The 27,662-nt window shown below is 44.6% G+C and overlaps 1 protein-coding gene across 2 annotated transcripts in view; it reads left to right on the top strand.

Annotated features, from left to right (window-relative positions):
• The window catches only part of LMBR1L (limb development membrane protein 1 like), a 69,280-nt gene that overhangs the window by 21,360 nt on the left and 20,258 nt on the right, over positions 1-27,662 (top strand). Inside the window, exons 4-13 of one of the 2 annotated variants that reach the window (XM_029594664.1) lie at positions 8,323-8,462; positions 8,638-8,741; positions 8,828-8,954; positions 11,416-11,484; positions 17,408-17,472; positions 17,868-17,940; positions 18,324-18,407; positions 19,931-20,007; positions 20,388-20,465; positions 21,025-21,098. In XM_029594664.1, coding sequence (XP_029450524.1) covers positions 8,323-8,462; positions 8,638-8,741; positions 8,828-8,954; positions 11,416-11,484; positions 17,408-17,472; positions 17,868-17,940; positions 18,324-18,407; positions 19,931-20,007; positions 20,388-20,465; positions 21,025-21,098 — 891 coding nt within the window. Of the gene's footprint in view, positions 1-8,322; positions 8,463-8,637; positions 8,742-8,827; positions 8,955-11,415; positions 11,485-17,407; positions 17,473-17,867; positions 17,941-18,323; positions 18,408-19,930; positions 20,008-20,387; positions 20,466-21,024; positions 21,099-27,662 lie in introns of those variants that run through there. The other variant, XM_029594665.1, reaches the window with a different exon arrangement.

The raw sequence follows: 27,662 nt of genomic DNA, 5'->3' as shown, positions 1-27,662 counted from the left end.
AACTTTTTTAACGTGCTAAGATGCAGAGGAAAAGGCCAGCTGTCCTTATAGTCCATTCTGGAGGTCTGGAATATCACCCAGGAAGGATGAGTTCTCTTGAAAACTAGCCTTGAAGTATTAAGTTCATCCAATAAAATGGTATTCCCTTATATAATTTGATTTTATTTAACTTTTATTTCCGTGTATTCAAGTGGACTAGCACTATTTTATCCCTGCAACACAGATGGAGGACTGCAGACGTCAGGTCATCTCCCCCTCAGTTGCTTGGAATATTTTCCAAAAGAAGTTGCTTGCTTGTAATGATGCACTCCCTTGTAACTTTTTGTTTTCCAGTAAATTCACACAATGTTGAGTGCAGGTCTGAGGGCTACTGTTTCCCTTTGCTCCCTCTGTCTCCTTGTTTTCCAGGTGCTAAAGCCATAGTGTGGGAGGGAAAGGGGGCTACTTTGTTCTTTTATTTCTCTGGTTTCAGACTCAGACTCCTTTCCAAGGGTTGTTCAGTAGACATTGCCTTTCCCCTCCCCTTCCAGCAGATTCATTTGAGACAATGGGAGAACCGACCTTAATTCACCTTTTGATGCAGGCAATCCAAGCCATCACTCATTGCAGGATGAAAAGACAGTCTGTTCATTTGGAGAGTGCCGCTAGGTGTACACAGTACTGAACAGACGCATGTAAGACGGTCTGTGCTGTTCAATTTACAATCTAGTCAAGACAAACCTGACTTCAGGAGCTTCCACAGCTGAAGTTTGAATATTCTGGTGGGGGTAGATGGCTCAGTGAGGCCTGTGAAAAGCTGGTTGTAGTCTACATTGGAGAGGATGAGAGAGTGGAGATTTGGTAATGTGTCCAGAAAGGAAGGAGTGGCTTTTGATGGTATAGAGAGAAACATTTTAGCAGTGTTCTGATTTGTTGCAGAGGAATCTGACAACTCCCAAGGTTTTGAGCTGAGGGCTGGCAGAATAAGATGAAACATTGGTCATGCTTGTAGGTTCTAGCTTTTATAGGTTGCTTTTTGAGTCTGTAACATTCTTACAACCTTGTCCAGTTAGATAAAATGGTTTCTGACTTCAGACCCCCTCATATTAACTCACCTTTGAGACTTTGAATCTTTTCCTTTGTTTGCCGCAAACTCTTATTTGTTGTGGCTTGACTAGATTGTAAGGGAGGGGGTTCAGATCTATCGTCTGCTGGCCCTCAGGTGGAGGGCGATGATCCTAAAGTGGTGAGGCTCTTTAAGAAGGACGAGCTTGGTCCTTTGATTCCCGCTATTGTGGAGGAGCTGGGGATCAAGGCCACTTCAGAGGATTCCCGCATGGGATCCATTGATCCTGTTATGGTCTGCCTCCGGGGTCCTTCAAAATCTTTTCCTTTTCAGCTCTCAGTAACATATTTGCTATTCAGGGAGTGGGATACATCAGACTTGGGCCTCAATTTGTGAGGTTTCAGCGCTGGGAGTTTGGGCTGTTATGTGCAGTAGTTTTTCCTTGCGGGCATGGCTCCGCTGGGTCCAAATGTTGTAAGGTTGCTCCACGCTCTCGGAAGAGGAGAGCTATCCAAGCCAGCCGCCTGGAGGCGGCGGTGGCTTATAGTGCGGATGCACTTTACGATCTTTTACAAACCTTGGCTAGGTCTATGGTATCCAAGGTCTATGCTCGAAGATTGCTGTGGCTTAGGAACTGGGCAGCGGATGTATCATCTAAGGCTCAGCTGGGATCTCTGACGTTTAAGAGCAAACTCCTCTTCAGAAAGGACCTGGAGGATATGATTCAATCTTTGGGAGAAAAAGTCCATAAGCTTCCGGAGGATAAGCCTAAGCTGCGGAGTTCCTTTCCTCCTAGATCGCGTTTGAGAGGAAATAGAAGATTTCGATCCTCAAGGTCATCGGGGTCCTCCTGTCGCCAGAATTCCAGCAGACAGCAATCCTGGTCGCAGTCCTTTCGGGGACGATGCTTCGGAAGAGCAGGGGCTTCTCAGCCTCCAGGAGGACCCAAATCTTCCCAATGATGCCAGGCTGGACCCTTCCTCTGTCCCGGCGGGGGAGGGGGGGGCAGATTGTCCCTGTTTTACGAGGAATGGGCCAAACCTCCGACCAGTGGGTCCTCAGCATCATAAGACAAGGTTACGTATTAGATTTTGTACGGCGCCCCTCACGACCGGTTTCTTGTCTCCCCATGCTCGTATGCAGAAAAGCGGTACAGGACACCCTACAGCGGCTCCTGGATCTAGACGCAATTTGTCCGGTTCCCTCCGTGGAGTGCCGCTGGGGGCACTGCTCCATTTACTTTAGGGTGCCAAAGAAAGAAGGCACTTTTCGGCCCACCCTCAATCTCAAAAGGGTCAACATGTGCCTTCGAGTTCCCCATTTTTGCATGGAGACCTCAGATCGGTCATTGCATTAGTTCACAGGGGAGAATATCTTGCTTTGCTCGATATCACAGAAGCATACCTGCCGACCACCAGAAGTTTCTGTGCTTCTCCATCATGGGAAAGCATTTCCAATTTCGGGACCTTCCATTCGGACTGACCACGGCACCCAGGACCTTTACCAAAGTTATGATTGTGGTGGTAGCACAGCTCCAGAGGGCAAGGGTTGTATGTACATCCTTATCTGGACGATTGGCTGATTCGAGCAAAATCGGAATCTCTTTGCTGGTCGGTGGTGCAACGAGTACTTCAGCTGTTGCGATCTCTCGGGTGGGTGGTCAATCCCGCCAAGAGTCTTCTGGTCCCTTCCTAGACGTTGGAGTTTCTTGGAGCCCTCTTCAACATGAGTCAGGGGAGTCTTTTTGACGGATGAGCGAATTGTGAAACTATAGGGGCAAGTCCGGGATTTATTATCCAAGCAACCACCCAAAGTTTTAGATTATTTGTGTTCTGAGGTCAATGGCGTCCACTCTGGAGTTAGTCCCATGGGCCTTTGCGCATATGAGACCTCTGCAATTAGCATTACTCTCCCATTGGAATCCGGTATCTGAACACTTTCACCTTCAGCTTCCTCTCACAGACTGCTCGGCTCAACCTGGACTGGTGGCTCCTCACGTCCAATTTGAGTTGCAGGGTTCCCCTGGAGGTTCCCGAATGGACGGTGGTTACTATGGATGTCAGTCTATCCGGTTGGGGAGCGGTGTGTCAAGAGAAGTCGGTACAGGGACAGTGGTCGGCGGAAGAAGCTCGGTAGTCGATCAATCGCTTGGAAACCAGAGCGGTCCGCTTAGCATTACAGGCTTTCCTCCCTCTCCTGCAGGGGAAATCTGTCCGAGTTCTCTCAGACAACGCAATTGTGGTTGCTTACATCAATCGCCAAGGCAGAACCAAAAGTCAGCCAGTTGCGGGAGAGGCGCAGCTGTTGATTTGTTGGGCAGAACAGCACCTAGCCAGGATCACGGCCTCCCACATTGCCGGAGGCGACAATGTTCAGGCCGATTTCCTCAGTTGCCACGAGCTAGATCCAAGGGAGTGGGAGCTCTCTCCGAGGCATTCAAGATCATTTGCAACAAGTGGTCCACTCCACGGATGGATCTGATGGCAAATGTCCAACACCAAAGCTCCGTGTTTCTTCAATCGAAGCAGAGAGCCAGGAGCCGAAAGGGTAGATGCTCTGGTTCTCGCCTGGCCAAGAGACATACTCCTGTACGTGTTTCCGCTGTGGCCTCTCATAGGCAAAATGCTGCAATGAATAGAGATTCATGCATCTGAGGTAATCCTGGTAGCCCCAGAGTGGCCAAAGCGTCCTTTGTTCCTGGACCTGGTCAACTTGGTAGTGGAGGGTCCTCTGAGGTTCCGGGACCTTCCCAATCTTCTACACCAGGGACCTGTATGTATGGACGAGGCGGATCGCTTTTGTCTCGTGGCATGGTTTTTGAGAGGTAACGTCTAAAGGGAAAAGGATACTTGGTCGCTATGTTCTCTACCCTTTTACGGTCACAGAAGCCCTCTACTTCTCTCGCTTATGCTAGTGTGGAGAGTTTTTGAGTCTTGGTGTGTTGAACATGCAGTGAGACCCTTTCGAGCTTTGGTGCCGGATATCTTGTCATTTTTGCAGGCCGGCTTGTCTAAGGGCTTATCAAGCAATTCCTTAAGGGTCCAGGTGTTGGCCCTAGGTTGTTTTGGGGGTTTTTCAAGGACTACCGTTAGCGGCTCATCCGGACGTGGCACGCTTTCTCCGGGGGGGGAAACATTTGCGCCCACCGGTCCTTGTTCTTGGAACCTTAACCTGTTCTCAGAGCCTTATGTTTGGAGCCGTTTGAGCCCCTGAAGAGGGCAACTTTGAAAGACCTTACCCTGAAGGCGATTTTCCTTTTGGCTATTTCATCGGCTCGCCGGATGTCGGAGCTTCAGGCATAGGGAGCCCTTTTTGAGAATTATGGATTCGGAGGTCTCGTTGCGGACGGTTCCCTCCTTTCTTCCTAAGGTCGTCTCGTTTCATCTCAATCAGTCTATGGAGCTCCCATCTTTTCCAGATTTAGATCTTTCAGACCAAGTCCAGAGAATTGAGAAAGCTGGATGTGCGTCGCGTTCTGTTGCGTTGTTTGGAGACTAATTCTTTTCATGTGTTGGACATCTGTTTGTACTCTGGCTCTAAGAAGGGCCATAAAGCATCTAGAGCAGTGATCGCTCGCTGGTTAAGAGGGTATGAGCTCAGCGTACTTATTACAGAGCCGTCAGAGTCCAGTTGGTATACGAGTACATTCTACTCATTCGCAAGCAGCTTCATGGGCGGAATGCCAAGCTACTTGGAAATCCTTGCACACCTTTGCCAGACATTGTTTGGATGTCCAGGCCCTAGATTCTGGGGGTTTCGGCGCTGGTGTGATTCGAGCAGCCCTCTCGGAGTCCCACCTAGGTTAGGGGAGCTCTGGTAATTCCCAGGAGTCTGGACTGATCCTGGCACGTACAGGGAAAGGAAAATTGGTTCCTACCTGCTAATTTTCGTTCCTGTAGTACCATGGATCAGTCCAGAGTCCCGCCCGGGTTGAGAGTCCGCTCATTCTGATGTATATTGCTAGGCAGAGTATTTTCTTACTTGTTCAGTAGTTTTCGCCTGTCCTGTTCCTTTTGAGGTTTGTGAGCAGGATTCTTTAAGAGGCGAGAATTCTCTCCCCTGGTTGGGGTGGGGGTTTAGTGGTTTGATGCTACTGTTTAAGAGTTCTGCTTTGATATATGGAAATACTGACAGACTGTGGGTGGCACCTAGGGCAGAGCCCATCAAAACTTCTCTGTCTCCATTGCTGGTGGGGAGGCAAAACAGAGGAATCTGGACTGATCCATGGTACTACAGAAATGAAAATTAGCAGGTAAGAACCAATTTTCCTATAATAGGGTGACGTTATCCATAGAAAGAGAGCTGGAAATGGATTTAGGAGGAACAATGAGAATTTGTCTTGGCCATGCTAAGTTTAAGATGATGGTAGGGCATCCAGACAGTAATTTTAGATAAACAGGTAAAGATTTGGGTCTGGATTCTGGGTGAATGTTCTGTGCAGAGGTAGTTTGGGGGGGGCATTAGCATATATAGAAGATGCTGAATGATGTGGGAAGAGAGATCAGAGAAGGTGGGGCAAGACAGAGCTCAGAGGTTCACAGACTGGGAGAGTGGTGAAAGATCCCTCAAGATGTGCTGAAAGAGGCAGGAGGACCAAGATAAAACAGGATCCTAAAATACATGTGAGGTCAATGTCAAGGGAGTAGATGGTGATCAACAGTGTCAGAAGCAAGGGATACGTCAGGGTGGATGAGGATTGAGTAATGACCCCTGGACTTGAGCCATGGAGAGGCTGCTGGAGAATTTGAATTCTGTGGAATATAGGTAGTGGAAGGCAGATTGAAATGGATTTACAGTGGTTTGAAATTTAAGGCTAAAAGGTAAATGTACAGAGCAAAAGATGCAATATTTAAACCTATTAAAGGGTAAAATGCAATTTTAGATGGTTAGGAGTAGAGTTTTCTTACATTCTAGCACCCATTTGCACCCAAAAGGTTTCGTCCAGGCATTAATAGTTTAAGGGGAAAAGGTTCTGGTCCTAGAGCTGAAGAAAACACTTCAGCTTTTTGAGCACCTTTTCCTGTTCAACTGGTACCCAAACAAAAGGTAGCTACGAGAATTAGGGGAAAAATAAGAAAGAAATGAACTTCCTTCATCCCACTGGGCCCTTCCTCTGAGCCTTTCAGCCTCAGCAGTGTGTGGTGCGGGAGATTTCACATACCGATATCAAGACAGACGGTGTTCAATCCTCAGACCTTTTGCTGGTAATGGCTGAAGCTGCTTTTTATAATCGCCTGTGGGGGCAGGGACACATGTTCTAATGTTTAGTTTCCTGTCGGCTAAGGTCCTTATTCATCATCTTGGACAGAAATTTAAAGCTGGATGTAAAAGGTGGTGCAACTGCCTGAGCCGGTTGAGCCTGTTTTGTTGTCATTTCCTTCCCTTTTCACCTCCCTTTCCTAGAGCGCCTCACCCCCCTGCCTGAAAACAAGGGCAGCAGATGAAACGCTGACATCCTGTGCGTCACTGGGCCTGCATTTTACGTTCCTCTGGGAGTGAAACAAGGCTAGAACCATGGTGATAAGCTGCTTAGCCCAGCAGAGCCTCCAACTCTCTCACTCAGTAGGACGTCTCTAGAGACTCGGGCTAGTAGACTTCAGGGGGAATTGGTTGGCTCCATCTAGCAACCAAATACAAAATCAAAAACGTTTGTTATAATGAAATAGGAAGGTGGATCAAAGTAAGAATCTATTCAGAAAAACAAAAAAAACCCCAAACTCTGACCCCCCCCTCCCCCAAAAAAACTTGCTGTAACTGAAAAATACTGAATCTAAATACATCTCATTTAAATGGTCAGCTAGTAAACAAGTGAAAATGGTGCCTTCATATTTACAGCCTCTCACGCCACCAAAAATGTTGTCCATACCTCATATAATCGTTAGGTATCAGGGCTTAAATTGTGGGGGAATGGCCTAGGAGTTACACCATGTTATTTTCAGATGTGAAACAGAGCATCCAGGGGTGTTCTGTTCCAGGCAGCCTGCGGGGGGGGGGGGGGGGGTAACCATTCTGCTCACTAATTCAGCCCCCACCCCCTCCCCTGCAGAACAGGTGAGGAGGGGGTGACCCTGAAGCAGACACTGCAGCACAAGTAACAGGCACAAAAAGGGGTCGATTTGCCACAAGTTTGAAACTTGTGAGCTGTGATGCCAATCGCCAAGGCATCAACTCTGGCTACTACACTACTGTTCACAAGTTTCAAACTTGTGCTAATTCACCTCCTTTTTGTCTTTTTTTACCTGGGCTTAATTTTTGGTGGAATGACCTAGAATGGACTTCTCCCCCCCCCCCTCCCCCAAAACCTGAGGGACCTGGAGCTGAGCCCAGTGGTGTAAATCCGTTCTGGTGGGCAAAGGAGAGCTGGGAGCTGAGGCACTGGTGAGGGCTGGAAACGGAGAGCCATGGGGCGGGGGGAAGGGGAAAGGAGGAGAAAAAGCGAGAGAACTGTGTTCGGATATGTATTTTATTTTAGGGGGGGGGGCGGTAGTTCACACCCAGTCCTGGCTCCACTTCCTCTCACAGGTCACATCTTTCTCTGCCACCCCCCACTTAAGTAACACTATAAAATAGTCTTCATATCGCAGAAAACTTTTATGCAGTGTGGAGAATTATACTTCCCTCTAAATGAAGCAGCAAGCTCTTCCTCCAAAAGGTTTTTTTTCTCCCTGAAGCATGAAAACATATACTTCTCTCTAAATAATGAACCACCAAGGAAGAGCTTGCTTGCTGCTTCATTTAGAGGGGAGTGTAATTCTCCACACTGCATAAAAGTTTTCTGCGATATCAAGACTGTTTTATACGGTTAATACAAGTGTGTATGTTTGGTGCCTAATGATCATATAAGGTATGGACATATAAAAAGTCTTCCCATGTACAACTATTTTGGTGGCGTGAGAGGCTGAAAAATGAATAGCTGGCTGTTTAAGAGAGAATTGGTGGTTGTAAATTCCTTGTTTTTTGAAATAGTTAGGAGTTTTGGGAGTCTTAGGGTTTATTTTTTTTCCTTTTCTGGCTCCATCTAGTGACAGTTCAGAAAATTGCATGTAGTAATTAGCCAATCTTTTATGCTTTGCCATCAGTTCTCTCCCATTCTGGTTTCCTACCAAACTTGCAGGGAGGAACAGAACCACAAAATCTGTACTAACTGCGCTCATCTTATCCTGATACAAGAGCATTTGGTCTCGGGTGTTTTCTTCTAGGATGTGAGCCAGACAGTACTTGTTCTGGTGTGCTTTGGCTTGGTGTCTCACTGGGGTTGTACTTTGGATGTGTTGCAGGCTCTGGATGTGCACCTTCACTCTGGCCGTGTCTGTGGGAGCTGTTCTCCTCCTTCCTTTCTCCATCATCAGCAATGAGGTGCTGCTCTCCCTGCCCCAGAACTACTACATCCAGTGGCTGAACGGCTCTCTCATCCATGGTGAGCTCTTTTCTCTTCAGACAACTACAGAGCTCTCTGCATGGAGGGACTTACTTGATTTACAGATGGAAAAACCTTCCTTTCCATGATTGGCTTACTGTGCTGATATTCTCTGACAGGGTATGAGGTGGGGGCCTTCTGTACCGCCCTCACTCTGTTCTCTTTTTCTCCGTAGGACTATGGAATTTGATATTTCTCTTCTCCAACCTCTCCCTCATCTTCCTCATGCCCTTTGCTTATTTCTTTACTGAGGCTGAAGGATTTGCAGGATCTAAGAAGGTAAAGATGATTTTTTTCCATATGTGACTTGAGGTTTCCATAATCTCTTGAGATCTTGCAGTGACATCTTTCTGGTTACCCTGCAGGGGATCATGGCCCGCGTGTACGAGACCTTTGTAGTGCTCTCGCTGCTGACTCTGCTCCTGTTGGGAATTATGTGGGTGGCATCAGCGATTGTGGACGATAATGCGGCCAGCAGAGAATCCCTGTATGGTACGTATCTGGGTAGCTGGTCTCAGAGTGAAGGGGAGGGAGACTCTGACTATAAGTTGAGACCCTTCTAACAAAGGAGGGAGTGGGACATTAGAATGAGGGGAAAGGAGTAATGCATTTGGGCTGCAAAAACCCAAGGGAAAGGTACAATGTTGGAGGCGAAAATCTAAGCACCAAAGGAGAGCAAGATCTGGGGTATCTGACCTTAAGGTGACCAGACAGGCGGCTTAAGTGATGGCAAAAAGCCAGAAAGATACTTGGCTGCATAGGGAGAGGAGAATGGTCAGCAGAAAAAGGGAGGTGATACTGACCCTGGTGAGAACTCACTTGGAATACTATGTACAATTCTGGAGACCACACCTTCGAAAGGATATAAACAAGATGGAATCATTCAGCGGGTGGCTATTAAAATGATCAGTGGTCCTTGTTCTAAAGCATATGGGGATAGACTTAAAAATCTGAACATGTATACTCTAGCCCAGTGGTTCTCAACCTTTATTCTATCAGGACACACCTGAGAGATGATGTCACATGCGTGACACGTTGAACACATGACCATCATGGGACTAAATATAAGCATATGCTCTGCATCCACAGGAGTCCCCTGCTTTCTAATAATGGATGCAGAGCAGAACTAAGACATTTCCCTGTACAACTCACCATACAAAAAAGATATTCTGATTCTGGTGTCATCTTAACAGCATTACAAACACCGTCCTTGTAAAATAATACAAACAAACCCCACTCTGTACATGTCTATCAAACTTGCCATACCTCAGCAGCACTAACTCCAAGAAATGAAACAGCAATAGCCCTACCCATGAAAAGGCAGCAGTTCTCCACCAGTGTGAAATAATATTGAGAAAATACAACAAATAAGGCTGATACAAATCTAGTAAAGTACCTCATCTCACTCACATGCACACAGACGGACCTGCCTTCACCAAATATAGAATAAAAGACCACAAATTACAAATGTGGAAACAAAACCTGGATTGGAAACCCCAAGACCACCTTCTGCATGCAGTGCAAAACTGGAGACTAGTAACAAATATATTTCCTCCTCCACTAAGCAAAGCTCAAAGAGAGAAGAAATGCATATTCTCAAAACTGACATGGTATGGCCCTTGTACCCAGTCACTCCCCTCCATGTCCCCATCACACCTTACTTCTCCCAACTACTCAATCATCCAACATTTGACACCTCCCCCCTACATTCTCTTCCCCATGCTCCCTCTCTCCCCTGTTCAACTTTCTGCTCTTCCCTACCCAGAATGCATCTGATCACCTCTTTCCTACTCCTTCCTGCTCAGCTGCTCCACACCTCCATCTCTCCACTTCAATCTCTCTTCCCTGCCTAACAGCCCCCAAACTCTCCCTCATCTGCCTCTCCATATCTAGTATTCCAATTTCCTTTCCCCCACACCTGACTCTCTATTTTCCCATGCCTTCCTGCCCAGTATATTTCCAACCACCTGGCTCCCAGCAAGCAGAAAACTTGTCCAGTCCAGAGTCTCCCTCCCTCTTTATCAGCAGCAGATGAGAGCAAGAAGCATTGAGGAGAGGAAGATGAGGCAGCAGCAGATCTACAGATCTCTCACCTTTCTCCCTTATGCTCCTGCTTTCACATCCAGGCCCCATGGTGTGAAGAGAGCATCAGCTTGCCTCACTGCCAGACAGAGGAAGATAAAGTTGGTGTCCTGCCAGGCCCATATGAACAGGGCTTGGTGATATTGTGCTTTGATCTGGGTGAAGGAGGAAGGAACAACCTCCCACTGGATAGGAAGAGAAGGAAACAAGACCAGCTTCCTGCCAAATCCAATAAAAGAGAAGTCAGCCAATTCCCACCCAGGCTGATGAGGAAAGATCAGTCCTCTGCTGGCTCTGTGACATACCTCCCGGGACTTCACAACACACTAATGTATCCCAACACCCCTGTTGAGAACCACTGCCCTAGAGGAAAGAGGAGATAGGGGAGAGACGTAAATATCTCAAAGGTTTCCATGCACAGGAGGCTAGCCTCTTTCAAAGGAAGGAAGGTTTTAGAACATAGGGTCAAGGAGCGAGGGTGAAAGTGGATAGACTAAAGAATAATCTTAGGAAATATATATTTACGAAGGGGGTAGTGGATGAATGGAAGGGCCTCCCAGTGGGAGGTGATGGAGGCAAAAGCGGTATCTTGTATTCAAGAAAGCATGGGAAAAATATAGGGGATCTCTGAGGGAGTGATGGGAATTGTAAGGGCTAGATAAATTGGATGGATGGGCGGACTAGATTGGCTATATGGCCTTTTTCTGCCTGCCCTCATGCTTCTATGGTCACGGTGAAATCTTCCTATTGATGGGGTTAAGGGTTTGTAGAGATCTACCGTTGTGGTATGAGTTTGAATTGTGTGTGAGTACAGTCACTGTGGTATAAACTCTTTCAGTGTTGTGATCTGTTTGTATTTACCTTGTTTCAGATCTCTGGGAATATTATCTTCCTTATCTATATTCCTGCATCTCCCTTTTTGGGGTACTGCTGCTTCTGTGTAAGTACTTTGGTGTTGGAGGGCGTAGATGGGAACAGTTTGAGATCGGCTTGCTGCACTGTGACCTTTCTACAGCAGCTTTGCTTGCCAGCAAGAATTTAGTTCCTGTTCATATCCCGGATCAGTTCAGACTCCTGAGTTTTGCTTCCCTGCCAGCAGATGGAGACAGAATAAAAGTTTCACTGACACTGCCATATAACCTAGTGTGCCACCTACAGTCCCTCGGTATTGACTTGTATTTCTCTGCCTTCCGTAGATGGTAGTTGTGTAAAACCTGCAGTCTGGAGTATTAGAAAAAGGAAGAAGATAGTTTATCTGTATTTTTTACTCCCAGGGGGTTGTTAGATGCTGGTGGGACCATCCTTCCTGGTTATAGGTGGACGAGCAGAGAGAGGGTTGGTGACCCTTAAGAGCAACTTGATCCTGTAATCCTTGGAGGTGTACAGCTGGTGGTCCAGTTCCCTTATCCTTCAGGAGATTTGATTGCTGCTTTGCGAGCCCAGCTATATACAGGGAAGTATATTTTCCTGCATGTTGGGACATTAAAGTTTAAAAAAAAAAAATAATTTTTAGAAACGGCAAAGCTTTCCAGGGACATGCTTAACTCATGGCGGTCTCAATCTCCGGTGACTCCAGGCGCAGAACTATTCACCTCGTTCTCACTGGGGCGGGGGGGGGCAGCACTGAGGTGACTGCAGCGACTCCAGATGCCATATAGTAAGTGCGGTCGCAGCTATCACAGTCAGCTTGTCCACTCGATGCATCTTGGGGGCAGCGAGCCAAGCAGCTGCCACAAGCATCAGGGGCAAATGTGGGAACGGCGGCCATTTTGGCCACTGCAGTATCAGGAATGGCTGGGGAAGCAGGGGATTCTGCACCCCCATTATCTCCTGCAGTTTCCGGGCTCAAAGTGGAGTGGGGTGGCTGTAGTTTGGAAAAAGACCCTCTGGAGGAGGATTTTGATGATCCTAATGCTTTTTCTGCCGATTTGTTCTTATGTACAAGGCATATGTAAGGGGAGATATGTCCCATTTTTTTACAAGGAGTAGATCAGAATTACGACAGACTTAGTGGGTCCTAAGTGTGATAAAAGATGGCTATACGTTAGAATTTTGCTTGGCCAATACGATAGGTGTACATCATCTCCCCTTCCGCTCTCCACGCCAAGCATGTGGCTGTCCAGGGGACAATGGACCGCTTGCAGGGTCTTGGGGGAATAGTGCCGGTTCCTTAACAAGATCAGAGGACAGGGAGGTATTCCATTTATTTCGTGGTACCAAAACAAGAGGGAATGTTCAGTCTGATTTTGGATTTAAAAAAAGTAAATATGGCCCTCAAGGTTCCTTGGTTCCACATGGAGACCCTGCATTCAGTCATAGTGCACAAGGGAGAATTCCTAGCCCTCTCAATTTGACAGAGGCATAACTACATATAGCCATCAGGCCAGACCACCAGCGGTTCGTGGTTTTTTTGTTTGTTTGTTTTATTAGCTTTGGTTGACAAATACAAAAGTTTCAGCAGTGTTTTAAGAACATATACAGATATAAACAATATAAGAACAGAGTATCCTTTCAGAAGACACTAGTTTATGCCAGCAAATGAATATGCTCCTATGTCAAACACTTGTATCTGATGTTTCCATCATCCAGTACCTAAGCCCACTGCCTCCTGTCTTCCCCTACCCCCTTAATCTTCAACCTTCCAGAGAACTCAGCTTATAACAATAATGTAAATCATAAAATATCACCAAAACAGCAAAGGATACAATTTTAGCAGTTAATATCAATAAAAAGGTATGCCAATATTTACCAACAATGTACATAAAATACAAAATACACCAAATTTAGGCTAACCTCCAATTCTCCCAGGCTGCCCAAACCCGCTCGAATTTCCCTAGAGCATCTTGTCTAATTGCTCTAAGTTTTTCCATAAGATATATTTTCTCAGTACAGGAGCACAGCGCTGCCTCCTGAGTGATTAAAGCTTTCCTCCACCACTTAACCAGTTAAATAATGATTTGTCCAATTAAAGACAGGAAATAAGGCTCTGCCTCCAAATCCAATATATTCAATAAAATAAACTTCTGATCTCTGGGAACACTTATCTGACAACCTACACCGTAGAGGAGTGGGTTTAAATTATATTGCGTGCTCGTAAGGTATCTATCTCAACTTTATTAATAGAAAATTGTTACAAGATGTTATACAGATAGTATTACACACCTGAGCGGCTCCAAAAAAATGTACTCTAATATTAGTAGCTTCTGCTGGAGGGACTATGGTAAAGTTGGGGCATTTATCCATATCTGGTGGGATTGTCCCATTATTCAAGGGATGTGGAAACGAACTGAGTCTTTTATCACTGCATATCCATTTTGCACTACATGCTAGGACAGCCTTGTTACTTAAACTTGAGCCAGGATTGTCTCTAGGGCAGAACATGTTGATCACAACTAGAATCTAGATTGCTACCCACTGGAGACACCAATCTATGCCGGCGACCAGTAAAATTCTTTAGCAGCTGGACAGAGTTTGCATACTGAGTAAACTCTCAGCTGTTAAATGGAATAATATGCAGAAATATCATTCAATCTGGGCTCCTTATCTTCTTGGGAAAACTGTCTCCCTATAACTATTTCTGGCTTGATATTGTTAAATTGCTGCGATATTAGGCATTGAATCTGTTTTGATTGCCTTTCCAAGCTACTTGCAGTAGCTCCTCTGGCAGTATTAGCGAGTGTATGTGAAACTAACTTGATGCATCTGGGGGGGGGGGGGGGGGGGGGACTTAATGTATATGTAAAATTGTTCTGGTTTCGTTTTGTTGGATTATTATTGAGTTCTTTTTTTTTTTTTTCAAAATTTTTTTATTGGGACAAAACATGAACAGAGAACAAGTCCCACACTATGGCAGGTACAACCAATAATCGGATCAACTGATACAATGCAAATTGTTTAATACCAACTAAGAGCAAAACCTCCATCATGTTATGCATATTGAAACCAATAAAGAGAATAATACAAGAAAAAACAAAACTCTGGAGCTTCTGGATTTTCAGAATTTGGATTCTTCCGCACCTCACGCAAAAGAACTTTGAATGCTGGAAGAGTGGCGGGCATTGTTGAGATATCTTAAGGTCACTAATAGTTTCCAGATATCTGATCATCTCTTTGTGTTTTGGAATGGTCCAAAGAAAAGGGTGTTAAAGCGTTCAAGGCGATGATTGCATGCTGGCTGAAGGAAGCTATTGGCTCAGCTTACATTTGTAAGGGTTGTCCTCTTCCAGAAAGGTTGAGGGCTCACTTGACTCATTCTCAGGTGACTTCTTGGGCTGAATCTCAAGTGTCTCCAGAAGAGATTTGTTGGGTGGCTACTTGGAAGTTGTTGCACACTTTCACCAGACATTGGTTAGATGTCCATGTGCTGGATTCTATGGTTTTTTGTGAGTGTGTTCTGCGAGGGGGGACTTTCATGGTCCCACTGTATTTAGGAGAGCTTGGGTACATCCCAGGAGTCTGGACTGATCTGGAGTATGAACAGAAAAGGAAAATTGGTTATTACCTGCTAATTTCCATTCCTGGAATACCACAGATGAATCCAGAGCCCCACCTGTTCTGAAGAGTCTGCTCATTCTAATTTGTTTTTGTGATGCAGAGTTCTCGAGTGATTCAGTGACATTTACTCCTTTGTTATGGTTGGAAAGGATTTCCAATTTTAAGGCTTCACCTTCTTCCTGCTCGTTGAGCGGGGGTTTGGAGTGTTAGTTGTTAGTATTTTATTGATGTTCATCTTGGCTTGGGTACAGCATCCTTGAAAGCAAACCACCTGAGGGACTGCAGGTGGCACACTAGGTTATATGGCACTGTCAGTGAAACATTTGTCTCCATCTGCTGGCAGGGAGGCAAAAAACAGGAGTCTGGACTGATCTGTGGTATTTGAGGAACGAAAATTAGCAAGCAAGAATTCATTTTTCTATTAGAGGCCTTGGTTAGCAACAGATGTGTGCCTAAAGAAGCTCTGCGCCTTTTAACTTACAGCACTTTCAGGGAATGCTGAATAAACAGTATAAAGTTAAACGGGTACTAGTAGTCACATGGGGAGGTAAGTGATAACGCTTCCCTAGGACTTGCAGGCCAGACCAGTGAGATGGGAATGGGTTGTCCTACCAGATTCCCTCCTAAAAGCATCTTCAAAGATTTCGGATCTTGAGCTGTCAATGCACCTCTGGTTTGATTTATTTATTTTTAACTTAAACCGATGATTTGAAAGGGCATCCTCTCAAAGAAGCTTTTCAACATCACTTAAGGCTGCAGTGTTCCAGAGAGTATGCCATTCTGAGGCCCGGCGCATCTTCTCCAGGTTACCTTAGCAGGCTTTAATACCCAGAGCAAATCAGCCAGAGTGGGTCTCCCACTGATATTGAGGGGGAGAAGGGGGTCACCATTGCTTTCCCCATCACACGTATAAGACACAGCAACCCTGAATGCAAACCACCTAAAGAGCACTCTTCCAGATCTCAGCCAGCACGCTTTCCCTCCCCTCATCCTCATCCTGAACTCCCCCAAAAACCCCAGTTCCCTGTACGTACCCGGATCAGTCCAGACGGTGAGATGAGCCTCCTGTCCAGCAGATGGAGACAGACCAAAACTGAAAGGGTATCCTATGTCAGGACAGAGCCTACCCTGCAGCCCTTCAGTATTTGTCTGTCTCCAGCAGATGCGACAGCTCACCCTGCGGTTCCCTTTCCTTATTACTTTACCTTTGCCCTGTGGGGTTTTTCTCTCGCTGACAAGATCAAGCAAGTATTCTTCTTTGTAAATTTAAAAAAAAAAAAAGTTTGAAGAAGCTCTGTTATTTTAGGAGACAGCGCTGTCTCCTCGCTCTTGGGGACCCTAAGGGGGCTTGCCCCTTGAGTTACTCAGTCTAGGCTCCCTTCCCGGTGACCTATGTATTTGGGGCGATACTGGTGGTCCAGTCACTCCCCTATATAGCTGCCTTGGCCCCCGGGACATTTAATTCCCCGGCTGTAATAATAGGGAAGTTCATTCCCCTGCATTTAAAACAAATAAATAAGGTCAAAAGGAAAGACAATATAAATCGGCAGCTTGTTTTTTTTTACCTCTGCTTCAGTCAGACAGACAAATACTGAAGGGATGCAAGGTAGGCTCTGTCCTGATATAGGATACCCTTTCAGTTTTGGTCTGTCTCCATCTGCTGGACAGGAGGCTCAATCCACGGTCTGGACTGATCCGTGATACTACAGGAACGAAAATTAGCAGATAACTAATTTTCCTCTAGCACATTTCCCCTACCAGATAACTGTTGGGCTCTGACTACTGAATGATAGTGGTGTGTAGCCAAAAAATGTCATTGCACACTAATTGAAACGAAACAGCACATCCATACTGAATAATTCCTAACGCTGAGCCTTGAGGCCCCGCATGGGATGACACCATCCCCTCAGCATGCTAGCGCGTGCCTTCTGACTCAGCTTGCATATATGCCAGTGCACGAGAAGATGTTGCCATCCCTTTCTCTGCACAAGCAGGCACTAGGGAAGTACTCTTTTTGTCATTTTAATTAGTGCGCCCTGAAAAGAAATTTTTTTTTTGTTGTTGTACATCCCTAGCAGACACACAGCTTATGGTGATGCCTCTTTGGCATAGGTCAATGTATGGCTGATCCCGCCTTTCCCATCTTTTGCTGCTTAGTGGCCCTCACCCAGCGTTCAGGGCTTGGGGTGAATGCCATGATTTTCGCCCCAAGATCTCCACTTCCTACCTACTAGGGCAGATTCATCCTCCTGTCCTCAGAGCTCCAGCCCTATGGATGCCTCAGTATAGTAAAGGAAGTCTATCGCCACCTAGTGGCTTATGAGAACTGCATGGCATGTAACTAAAGGGAGGTGTGTTTGTGTCCACAGTGTGCACCCCACTGGGCCTGTCGCGCATGTTCACAGTCACTGGGACGTTACTGGTGAAACCTCGGGTAAGGACTCGTGTGATGCACTTCTTGCTGGGGCTTGCAAAAGTGCTGTCCCATACTGGCAGGTGGTGAGCACTGCCGATTGGATAGGATATGGCAATCTGAGACCAAGGTTTATGGCCTACAGTGTCAGTGATAGTTCACACATTGCTGGTTCTTATTTGATGTCTTGTGCACACTCATGGAGGGATAGTCATATAATATAATTTTAGTGATCTGGGAGTTTATTACTGTCATTGTTCTTTAAGGTCTATCAGGGAGCAAGAAAGCTGTTTAGAAGGTGAGGGGGGCAGGGTCTGCTTTCAGCCTTGTTCTGAGTTTGAATTCTAGCACCCAGGCATACTGAGCTCCGCTTTGTTGTTGCCAGAGATGGCTGATTCTGATCTTTCCTCACGCAGCTGTTGGAGGATTTGGACGAGCAGCTGAGCTGTACAGCTTTTGAGGAGGCTGCCATTTCCCGCAAGATTTCTGGTATGTTAGAAAATCCCCACAACAGTTTACTTTCCTCAGTTCCTTTGGGGCTTGGTTCTCTAACTCAGTGTCTCCCAACCCTCCCCTGGAGGCACATCTATTCAATCAGATTTTCAGGATTGCCACAATGAATATGCATGAGATGGTTTTTCACATCCTGGGTCTCCAATGTAATGCAGATCTATCTCATGCACATTCATTGTGGTAATGCTGAAAATCTGACTGGCTAGATGTGCCTCCAGGAAAGGGTTGGGAAGTGCTGCACTAGCGCAGTTATATCTGACTGTCATGATGGTCCTTCCTGAAAAGGGACAGGCATAGAATCTAGCTAGTGCTATAAGTCGCTGGAGGTTGAAATATTAACTAACTTTTCTCTGTCTTAGGCAAAACATCCTGCTGGCTGAATTTGAACATGGCAGTGCTGAAGAAACAGCTTCTTGCAATTCGAGCTCATAAAAAAACCTTGGGTAAGGTGAGAAGAGGGAACAGTGGGTGAAGAACAGGGTTAGAGGCAGCATAGAACAGCTACAAATGGCAGAAGGTGTATAATTAGTCTCCGGGGAGCAACAGCCATGTTCTAGGTTGACAAGTGTTGAATAAATATAAACCTAGGTTAATTAAGACCTAGGGCAGAGCTATTTTACCTGGGACTCTCAAGGACTGCAAGCAGTTCTAATTTTTAGGATAGTGGCCATTGAATATTTGTGAAATTTTGCATACATTTGAATCAATTTGCATATTTTGGTTACATCTAAAACCAGACTATCTTGCTTGACCGGAAGTGAACATCCTTGACTTTTGAAGTTACCATTGGCTCCAGGTCATTCGGGGAGGCGGGGAACATGCTGGGCAGGCCTCCGTTTTGCCACATACAGGCTGTGTAATTCCTGATAAGCTCTATGAATATTTATATATACATTGCCATTTGTTTACTAGTGCTCTAGAAATGACTGGAACTCAGGCTGAGGCCGTTGGTTAGGGCTCCTCTGCCCTGCAGCCACATGTATTAAGAGTTTCCTAAACCCCCAGAACTAGAGGAACATGAACCTGAGCTACATCTTTCATGCTACACTTCAGGCAATCTGCACCAAGAACTCAATATTTAAAAGCCTAAGGGGGATGGGTAAAGACAATGGGGGGACCTTGACCCAGTTATTTTTTTTTTTTTTTTTGGATATTCAGTAGCCTGTCTCAGCTAAATCAATGCAGATTTAGCCCGGTAGCGCTAAATTATTGCACTGCCTAGTTAAATCTAAGAAGCCTGCTGTGAGAATGGCCCGAGCTAGCCCTTCTTAGCCAGCTAAATGTGTATGGGTAGCAATTTGCTAGCGCAGACTTAGGAGAGGGTTGAATTTTGAACTAAGAATTCTTGATAAAACTGTTAGCCAGGTAAATCTTTTGAATATCAACCCCCTAAATGTGTGAGGCTTCAGAATTCTGCAAAGCCATTTAAAGGTTAATGAAATGTTTTAAATACGGCAGGAGAGGCAGAGGCCAATAAGCACAGGGATTTGCTTTCTGTAATAACTTTCATTGGGGTTAATCTTCAGGTTTGTTGATTAAAACACAAGCTAAAACATGTGTAAGTGTTTAGATTAGAGATTTATATACTAGATATGATGCAAGTGTTCTACCTGTAAAAATCCCAAATATCCAGATACCACCTTTTCCTTGGACATGGTTAAAAATAGTTTTTGGATATTTAGATAACACAGATTTGAAGCTACTCAGGCTAGAACATTTCTCCAGGTTGCTGGATTAGTGCAGGAAAAGGACTTTTTACCCAATTCAGTTTTTTGTTTTCTGGGGCAATTTACATTTTTTTAAATGGTATGCTATTTACTGTTGGACAGAATTTATTCTGCCTTTTTACATTTTTTTCTCCTCTGGAATATTAGATCAGAGCAGCATAGAAATCGAATGTCTATAAATAAGGGTGGATGGGCAAAATGAGAGCAATAAGGTGCTTAGTCTGGATGTGTTTTTGCAGAAATGAGGGGTCGAGCATCTCCCTGGCAGAGGAACCTGGGGTACCCGCTGGTGATGACCCTGCTCCTGGCTTTAACGGTAAATTCTTTGGTCAGCTTTGTGAGGACTGGGCCAGGGGTGTCTGGTTTCTCTCAGTGGTAAAGACGGGACACTTTATTATCTTTGTCTCAATGATTTTGAACCTACAGCTTTGAGATATGTAATGCCTGATCTTTGAGACGGGTGTAGTTTTATAAAGCCCACATTAGCAAACCAATATTTCATTTTAAGTAAAGTAGACACCTGGTGAGTAATTTAGCTCTTAAGTTAACAGAATGAAGGGCAGCAGCTAGTTAGAGCATAGGCTTCTCACCCAGGTGGCCTGTTCCTTCACCCTCAGCAAGGTTCTTGCTATTCCCATTACCGCTCTGAGCGAATGAGGGATCTTGTGACAACACTGTAATATTTCTCTCTGGCAGGGTATTGCTGTACTGGTTGTGTGTTTCCATGTTTTGGAGCTGCTGATTGATGAGGCTGCCATGCCCAAGGGGATTCAGGTGTGTTCATTATCAAACTTTCATCTTAAAATGTCATTTGCATCAGATGGCATGGGAAAAGACTCTTGTAGAGCAACGAGTAAAGTTTAATACAGGTGAAAACTTTCAGCCAAGAGCAGAAAGCCACCTTGGGTGGGGAGTGGGTGTAACTTTCTCCTTCTTGCCCCTTCATTGTCTGCTGTAGGCAAGTGAGCAGTTCATTACTAGCTTGGCTGGCCGTGAAGTCCATGAGTGTTTAAAATTCAGTAAAATGTAATCTGTAGGGGTAGAAAGACTTGTCTAAGCTCCCTGCGTCTTATTTCTATTGGTTTTATTTTTTATAGAATTAGTAATTATTTATAATTTGCATTTCTTATCAATGTGTTTTTCTGTTCAAAATGTTTTAATGGATGTAGTGCATACTTAAAAGATACCGCTGCAGGTTAGAACTGGCTATGGGCGTGGGTTGTACATGTGAAGCTATGACCCATTCAGTGCTCAGCTTTGTGATATGGCGTCATCTAGTGGACCTGCTCTTCCCTGTTTTGCAAAGCTCATTAACTCTTTCCTTTCTCTTCAGGATGCACATCTTGGAAAAGTCTCCTTCTCCGTGTTTGGCTCCTTTGGAGCTGCCATGCAGGTCATACTTATTTTGTATCCTTTCTAAAATCTTCCCTGCCAGGTCTTGCAGGTGCTGTCAGCTGCTTCCAGAACATTTCACAGCCTTAGAATGAATGGAAAGGAATACATAGGTGGCGAGTGTTTATGCTCCAAAGATTATAATGAGGACTCTGGAAAAAGCCTTCTGAATGTTCAGCCCAGTCTGCAGTGTATTCCACTAGCCTACCTGGGGACCTCAACTACCATCTAACCAGCTGGCCTCTTGTGGTACAGACTAGATGGGCCATTTTGGTCTTTCTGCCATGGCTGGCGTGGCACTAGGCAGGAAGAACGTAATCAGAGGGACCCTGCACAAGCTAGTGGGAATACTGCAGGCGTAAACACACTAGATGGTTCTTGGGTGTCAGCGCTTCCCACAATACTGCCCATACACTCAGCACCAGGACCTCTCAACCAAAATTCATGAGACTTTATCTCAGATTCTAGGTTGATGTCTGTATTAATACTTTCACTCCTGAGGGTCTGTAGCTGTATCTGAGAAAGAAGCAGGATATAACAATTAGGGATATTGCTGATATTGAATTGCTCAGATTTCTGTTTAAGGGTGAAAAGATTAAGTATGATCAAATCTGGTACTATTAGAGAAATTTATGATTTAGCATGATGTTTATGTGCTTCAAGTATCATATTTATTTATTTATTTATTTAAAGAATTTTTATATACCGGGGCACGTAGCAAAACATCACCTCGGTTCACAGTGTAACATAACATAGCAAATAGCTTTACAATGAATATAAATAACGGTTCACAATATAAAATGATATAGTAGCAGGCTTTACAATAGATTATTATCTGCTTGTAAACTATATACAAGAGACTGAAAATTAACTATATACAAGGGAGGAGGCAGTCAAAGTTGACTGATAACATGGGCAACAGTAAAGGTTTGGGGAGGAGGGGGTTGTGCTTGTGCTCTATGTTCATGCCTGTGTTTGACTGTATATACTAAATTTTTAAATAGTTTAAAAAAAAAACCCACAGACTAGGGGACACTCCATGAAGTTAGTAAGTAGCACATTTAAAACAAATCTGAGAAAATATTTTTTTCACTTAACACACAATTAGGCTAAGGAATTCATTGCTGGAGGATGTAGTAAAGGCAGTTAGCATAGCTGGGTTTAAAAAGGTTTGGACAAGTCCATAAATAGTTAACCAGGTAGACTCGAAATCCATACTTATGACCTGGATTGGAAACAGGATGCTGGGCTTGATGGATCCTCTGTCTGACCCAGTAAAGGTGGAAGTTGGGAATCTTGCTGACAAAAAAAATGAGCCACCAGTAATTTATTCTGTCAAATTAATGACCCATCTCATCTTCCAAGCAGACCAAGAAGTGAAGTCATACGTATTGTTGCCCAATAATATAAGATTTCTTTCATTACCTCCACCCAAAATTAATTCACATCTTGAGTGTTCCAACACATATATAGATCTATATGTTCAGCAATTTCGTTCTTTATGATGGTTTCTACCATTTTGCCTGGCATAGATGTCAGACTCACTGGTTTGTAGTTTCCTGGATTACCCCCAATACCTTTATAAATATTAGTGTTACATTGGCAACCCTCCAGTCTTCAGGTACTATAGACTGTTAGAGAATTTGAAAAGAAGCTTGCTATGGAAGCAAAAACTCACAAAAACCTTTTCAGGTACATTTGAGGTAAAAAGCCTATGAGGGAATCGGTTGGACCGGTAGATCAAGGGGTAAAGAGCACTTAGGGATGACAAAGCCATAGCAGAGAGACTAAATGAATTCTTTGCTTCGGTATTCATTGGGGAAGATGTAAGAGATATGCCCATGCCAGAAATGATATTCAGAGGAAATGAAACAAATCTCAGTGAACCTCAAAGATGTATTAGGGCAAATTGACAAACCAAAGAGAGTAGCAAATCACTTGGACCAGATAGTATCCATCCCAGAGTGCTGAAAGAACTGAGAAATGAAATTGCGGACCTGCTTTTGGAAATGTGTAAACTATATCATTCCTGAACATTCCCAGATCAGTCCAGACAAGCGGGTTTTATTCATCCCTACCAGCAGATGGAGGTAGAGAACAAAACTTTGGGCATTGCCACACATACGAGACTGCCACCTGCAGTCCTTCAGTATTTCTCTATCTCCAGCAGATGGTAGAGGTGCTAACCCTGCAGTCCTGACGGACTGGATATTTTAAGGAAGGTTGCTCCCCGAGGTGACAGGCTCCTGCAGAAGGGTCGTCCCTCGGGTTGAGCCGGGCGAACGGTGGGTTGGATGCCCCTGGCCAGCTTCAGCCTGCGACTCCGGGACCACTGACAGCCAGTGGTCTGGTTCCTTCGCTGGGCCCGAAGCTCTTACGCCAGCCCAGGACAGGGAAGTACCCTTACTTTTATTTTTGTGCTTTCCTGTGTGATGGGCCTTTAAATCTTTGTTGTAAAAACGAAAAAAAAAGTCACCGGCAGCTGTCTGCTTTTGCAACAGCAGACGCATGTGAGCAGGCTGTGCGGCCTAGCAGGCTGAAATCCTCGGCAAGATCAGGTGCAGGCCAGGCAGTAAGTGGGAGGCTGCCCATGGCCAGCCTGCAGTTGCTCCACTGGCAAGCAAGGTTTTAAGACAAATAAGCCGAGCAGCCCAATACTAGATATGGAAGTTTGTCAGGACCATTCCACCCTGCATTTTAGCCAATCACAGCCAACTCTATGAAATCCTAGCTTGCTTATGTCGCCAAATGAATTTAGAATAGCCCAAAACAAATCCTTCATATTGCATGTATGACTTCTCTTAAATAGGATTCCTCAATTCTCAAAATAGAGTATAGTGATTCAACCGTTATGAAAAAATATTTATGGAAGGAGAGGAACGTTTCATATACAATAATCATAAATCCCCAACAGGGTGATTTAACTGTCAATCTAATCATCAACGAACCTCCTCCAACCAAAGTGTATAATCAATGTGCAAATATTTTTTCAAAAGTGAATTTTCTGTGTGTATCCTTTAAAACATTAATCATTTCACTTGTTTATAATAGTGAAGTGAATCACTCCAAAGGTCTAGATATTTTTTTTAAAATATTTTTTCAAATGAACACTCCTCGCAGCCTTATGAATGATCCCGGTGAAGGGTATGAAACAATACTTTCAAGGCAACCTAGATCGGCGTGCTAGGCAGTCTCTGATGGCTTAAACAAAAGCTCATACAACATCCCGACTTATCTGGTGGTTGTGCGGGTCACCGACGCGGCCACGTTTCAGGTCCACTCTCGGACCTTTCATCAGGGAAGTTCGTCCTCTGGCGATGTCTAGTCGGTCAATGTTGAGCCATTGCCTACTAGGTACATGACGTGAATCATCCGATTCTATCCAAGGCTAACAACGCTGTGGGCTAACGGAAGTGTCTTATTTGAATTGATTGCCGGAATAGCTGCGTGTCCAATCCCCAGCAAGCTCTGAACGGATGACGTATGCGATCATACGGCCAATCAAAGGAACAGACCCCGTTGAATGCTCTATATGTAATTGCAAGTTATACAATGAAACTCCAATCTAATAATTCATTCAATCCTCCAGGGACTTGTGATTGCAAGGTAAAAATCCAAAAAGCTTCTCGTTTATTTAACAATCTGGTTCGATCCCCCCCCCCGCGACGGGGGGATGGAACTTGATCCAGAATTGTCCATTTCAGATCTGAAAAACCATGACTTAACTGCACACAATGAGACACAATTGGTGCTGTTAAAGTTACAGTGTGTAATTTCGACTTATGTTCGTTTAAACGAATTCTGATTTTTCTAGTGGTTCTGCCAATGTATGTCTTGGGACAAGGACACACAATGGCGTAAACCACTTGGTCTGATTCACAAGTAGTATGAGTCTTACGAAAAACCTTGTAACCCGTCACTGGATCAATCCATGTGTCTCCGTTGATACTTTGTGTACAATGAGCGCAATGTCCACATGGGTTATGGCTACCTCCCAGTTCACCACTGGCGCGATTAGTCACTGCATGTATCAGTGTGTCGCGGATGTTTTTGCCGCGTGTGGTAACTATCAAAGGAAGCTCTTTGAAGATTTCATGTAGCGCTAAAACTGGCCAATGTAAGCGGATTGAAGCAGCTATGGCAGAAGTAGCAACTGATTGATTTAGTACACATGAATTTAGCCATTAAGCTGTGCAGTTCAACGGAGACTATAGCAGAGAGATTTCAGGGGATGTGCTGAAACAAGTACAGCAATCTAGGTAAAATGTTCATTTTCAATAAGTTGCATCTACCCAACTATGTAATAGTTAGATCTTGTGGAAAACCAAACAAAATAGAGCATTCAACAATAAGTAGAATCTTCAAAGTATAATTGTTCAAATGCGATTTTCTTATATACTCAAGGCACAGCTGAAGTATTGCTGCCATGGACCATCATAACACCCACACATACATCACAAATTTGTATAAGCGTGTTCTAAGCGGGTCATGCTTAATCATGGGTCCAAAAATTATTCCTTCTTTTAGTTTTGGTTTTATAAATTTTTGCAAATAAAAGGAGTTATTACTTCCCTTTCTCAGGTGGCAGGCAGGCAGCACTGAGACTTATAAGTCACTCAAATCACCCGAAACGTCTTTTTTCGATTGAGACTCTGCTTCAGGGGTGATTTAACACAGCAGTGTCAACATTTCTCTAAACAGAAGAGTTCAGCGTTAATAAATATGAAATGGCAACACAATTCAAGCATGCAAATTTAAAAAAAAAAAAAAAAAAAAAGGAAGTCTTTTATACACTCAAAAATGAGCCGCCATAACATAAAGCTATGAAGTTGCTATGTCATGGCATTTTGCTTCTCTAATTTGAGTAAAGGCGGACAGAATTCTCTTGGAGAAACACGATAGTGGTAGCATATGTAAATCAGGGAGGAACCCGAAATCAGCAAGTGGTACAGGAAACAGAGCAATTGATTTGGGTGGAAAAGCATGTAAGGCTGTTTTCTGTGGGCCACGTTGCCAGCATAAAAATGTGCAGGTGGACTTTCTCATTGGGAACTCCTTGAATCCAGGGGGAATAGTCTCTCTCGGAGGAGGCCTTTGCTGTCATAGTCAGCAGGTGGAGGAGACAAGTGTTGAGCCTGTTTCTCAGTTGAAGTAAGGAGCAGGGCTCATCAGGTTTGGATGCTCTAATTCAGGAATGGCTGTTGAAGGGTTTTTGTGTTTCCGCTTTGGTCCTTGATAGGCAGAATCTTACAGAGGATGTCTGGGCATCAGGGCCTTGTGATCCTGGTGGCGCCCATTTGGCCAAAGTGACCCTGGTATGCAGATCTAGTAAGTTTGCTGGATGTTGAACTGGTGGTATTACCGCAGTCCAGGGGATTGTTGCACTAGAGCCCAGTGTTACACAAAGATTCATCTCTGTTTTGCCATATGGCTTGGCCCTTGAGAGGGAGAGATTAAAAAGGAGTCAGTGGGTGGTAAATACTCTTGCAAGCTAAGAAACTTTCTGTGTGTGTAGCGTATACTAGTCTGGAAGGTTTTTTAAACCTGGTGTGCAGATAAGGGTCTATTGGCCAATAGTCTTGTTATCCTTGATCTTTGGGTCTCTACAGGAAGGCTTGGACAAAAAATATAAAGCTGAATTTGGTATTTTGGTTTCAATATGTTTGGCTAGCCATGTTGTAGAGATCCAAGCCCTTTCTTATAGGGAGCTGTTTCTGTCCTCTGCAGAAGTGGCAGTGTTCATTCACATAGTACCTTTCTTTCTCCCAAAGGTAGCTTCCGTGTTTTATTTGAATCAAGTGGTCAGTCTGCTCTCCTTTCAGTGGTTGGTGTGTGGGGATAAGTATGCTGTTTTGCATCTTCTAGAATAGATGTAAGAGGGATTTTGCTACGTTATCTCAAGATGACTAATGGTTTTAAGAAGTCTGATCATCTGTTTATCCTTTTTAGTGGACCCAGTAGGCAACTTCCAAAACCACATTAGCCCATTGACTTAAGGAGACTATATATGTGCAGCCTGTGTGGACAAGGGTCTGCCTCTAAGAGGTTGAAGAATCACTTGAATTCAGGCAATGTCTTGGGTGGAACTGCAGTTGGAAATTTGTAAGACAGCAACTTTGCATTATTTTTTTAATACATTGTCTGCTTGATGTCCAGGCCAGAGAGGAAGTAGCCTTTGGCTCCAGAGTACTGAAGGCTACCCTTATGAAGGATAGCTTGGGGTGCATTCCAAGTGCTTAGATTGGTCTGGCTGGATGATGAGGAAGGAGAAATGTCTCCTTGATGATTTCCTTGAGTCCAGCCAGACCAGTCCAGAAACCATCCCTGAGTGTCAACAGTTGCGCTATCTGTATGTATATTTTTTTCAATGGCTCTAGCTGGAAAAGTACTAGGATTATTCTGACTGAGCCTTGAGTTCTTGTTCAGCTGTGTGACTGACTTTTTTTTTTTTTGTTAAATCATATTTTTGGTTCCTGGAAGCCTTTGGTTCTGTGGCAGGGAAGTTTAATTTTCTTAGGGGGTCATTTATTAATTCCCTGTACGTACCAGGATCAGTCCAGATAGTGGGTTATGTCCCCC

This window comes from Rhinatrema bivittatum, chromosome 3, assembly GCF_901001135.1.
Source record: "Rhinatrema bivittatum chromosome 3, aRhiBiv1.1, whole genome shotgun sequence".
In the NCBI taxonomy this organism is placed as follows: Eukaryota; Metazoa; Chordata; class Amphibia; order Gymnophiona; family Rhinatrematidae; genus Rhinatrema; species Rhinatrema bivittatum.
Note: the sequence above shows the minus strand (reverse complement) of the source record. Positions and strands in the feature narration are given on the sequence as shown.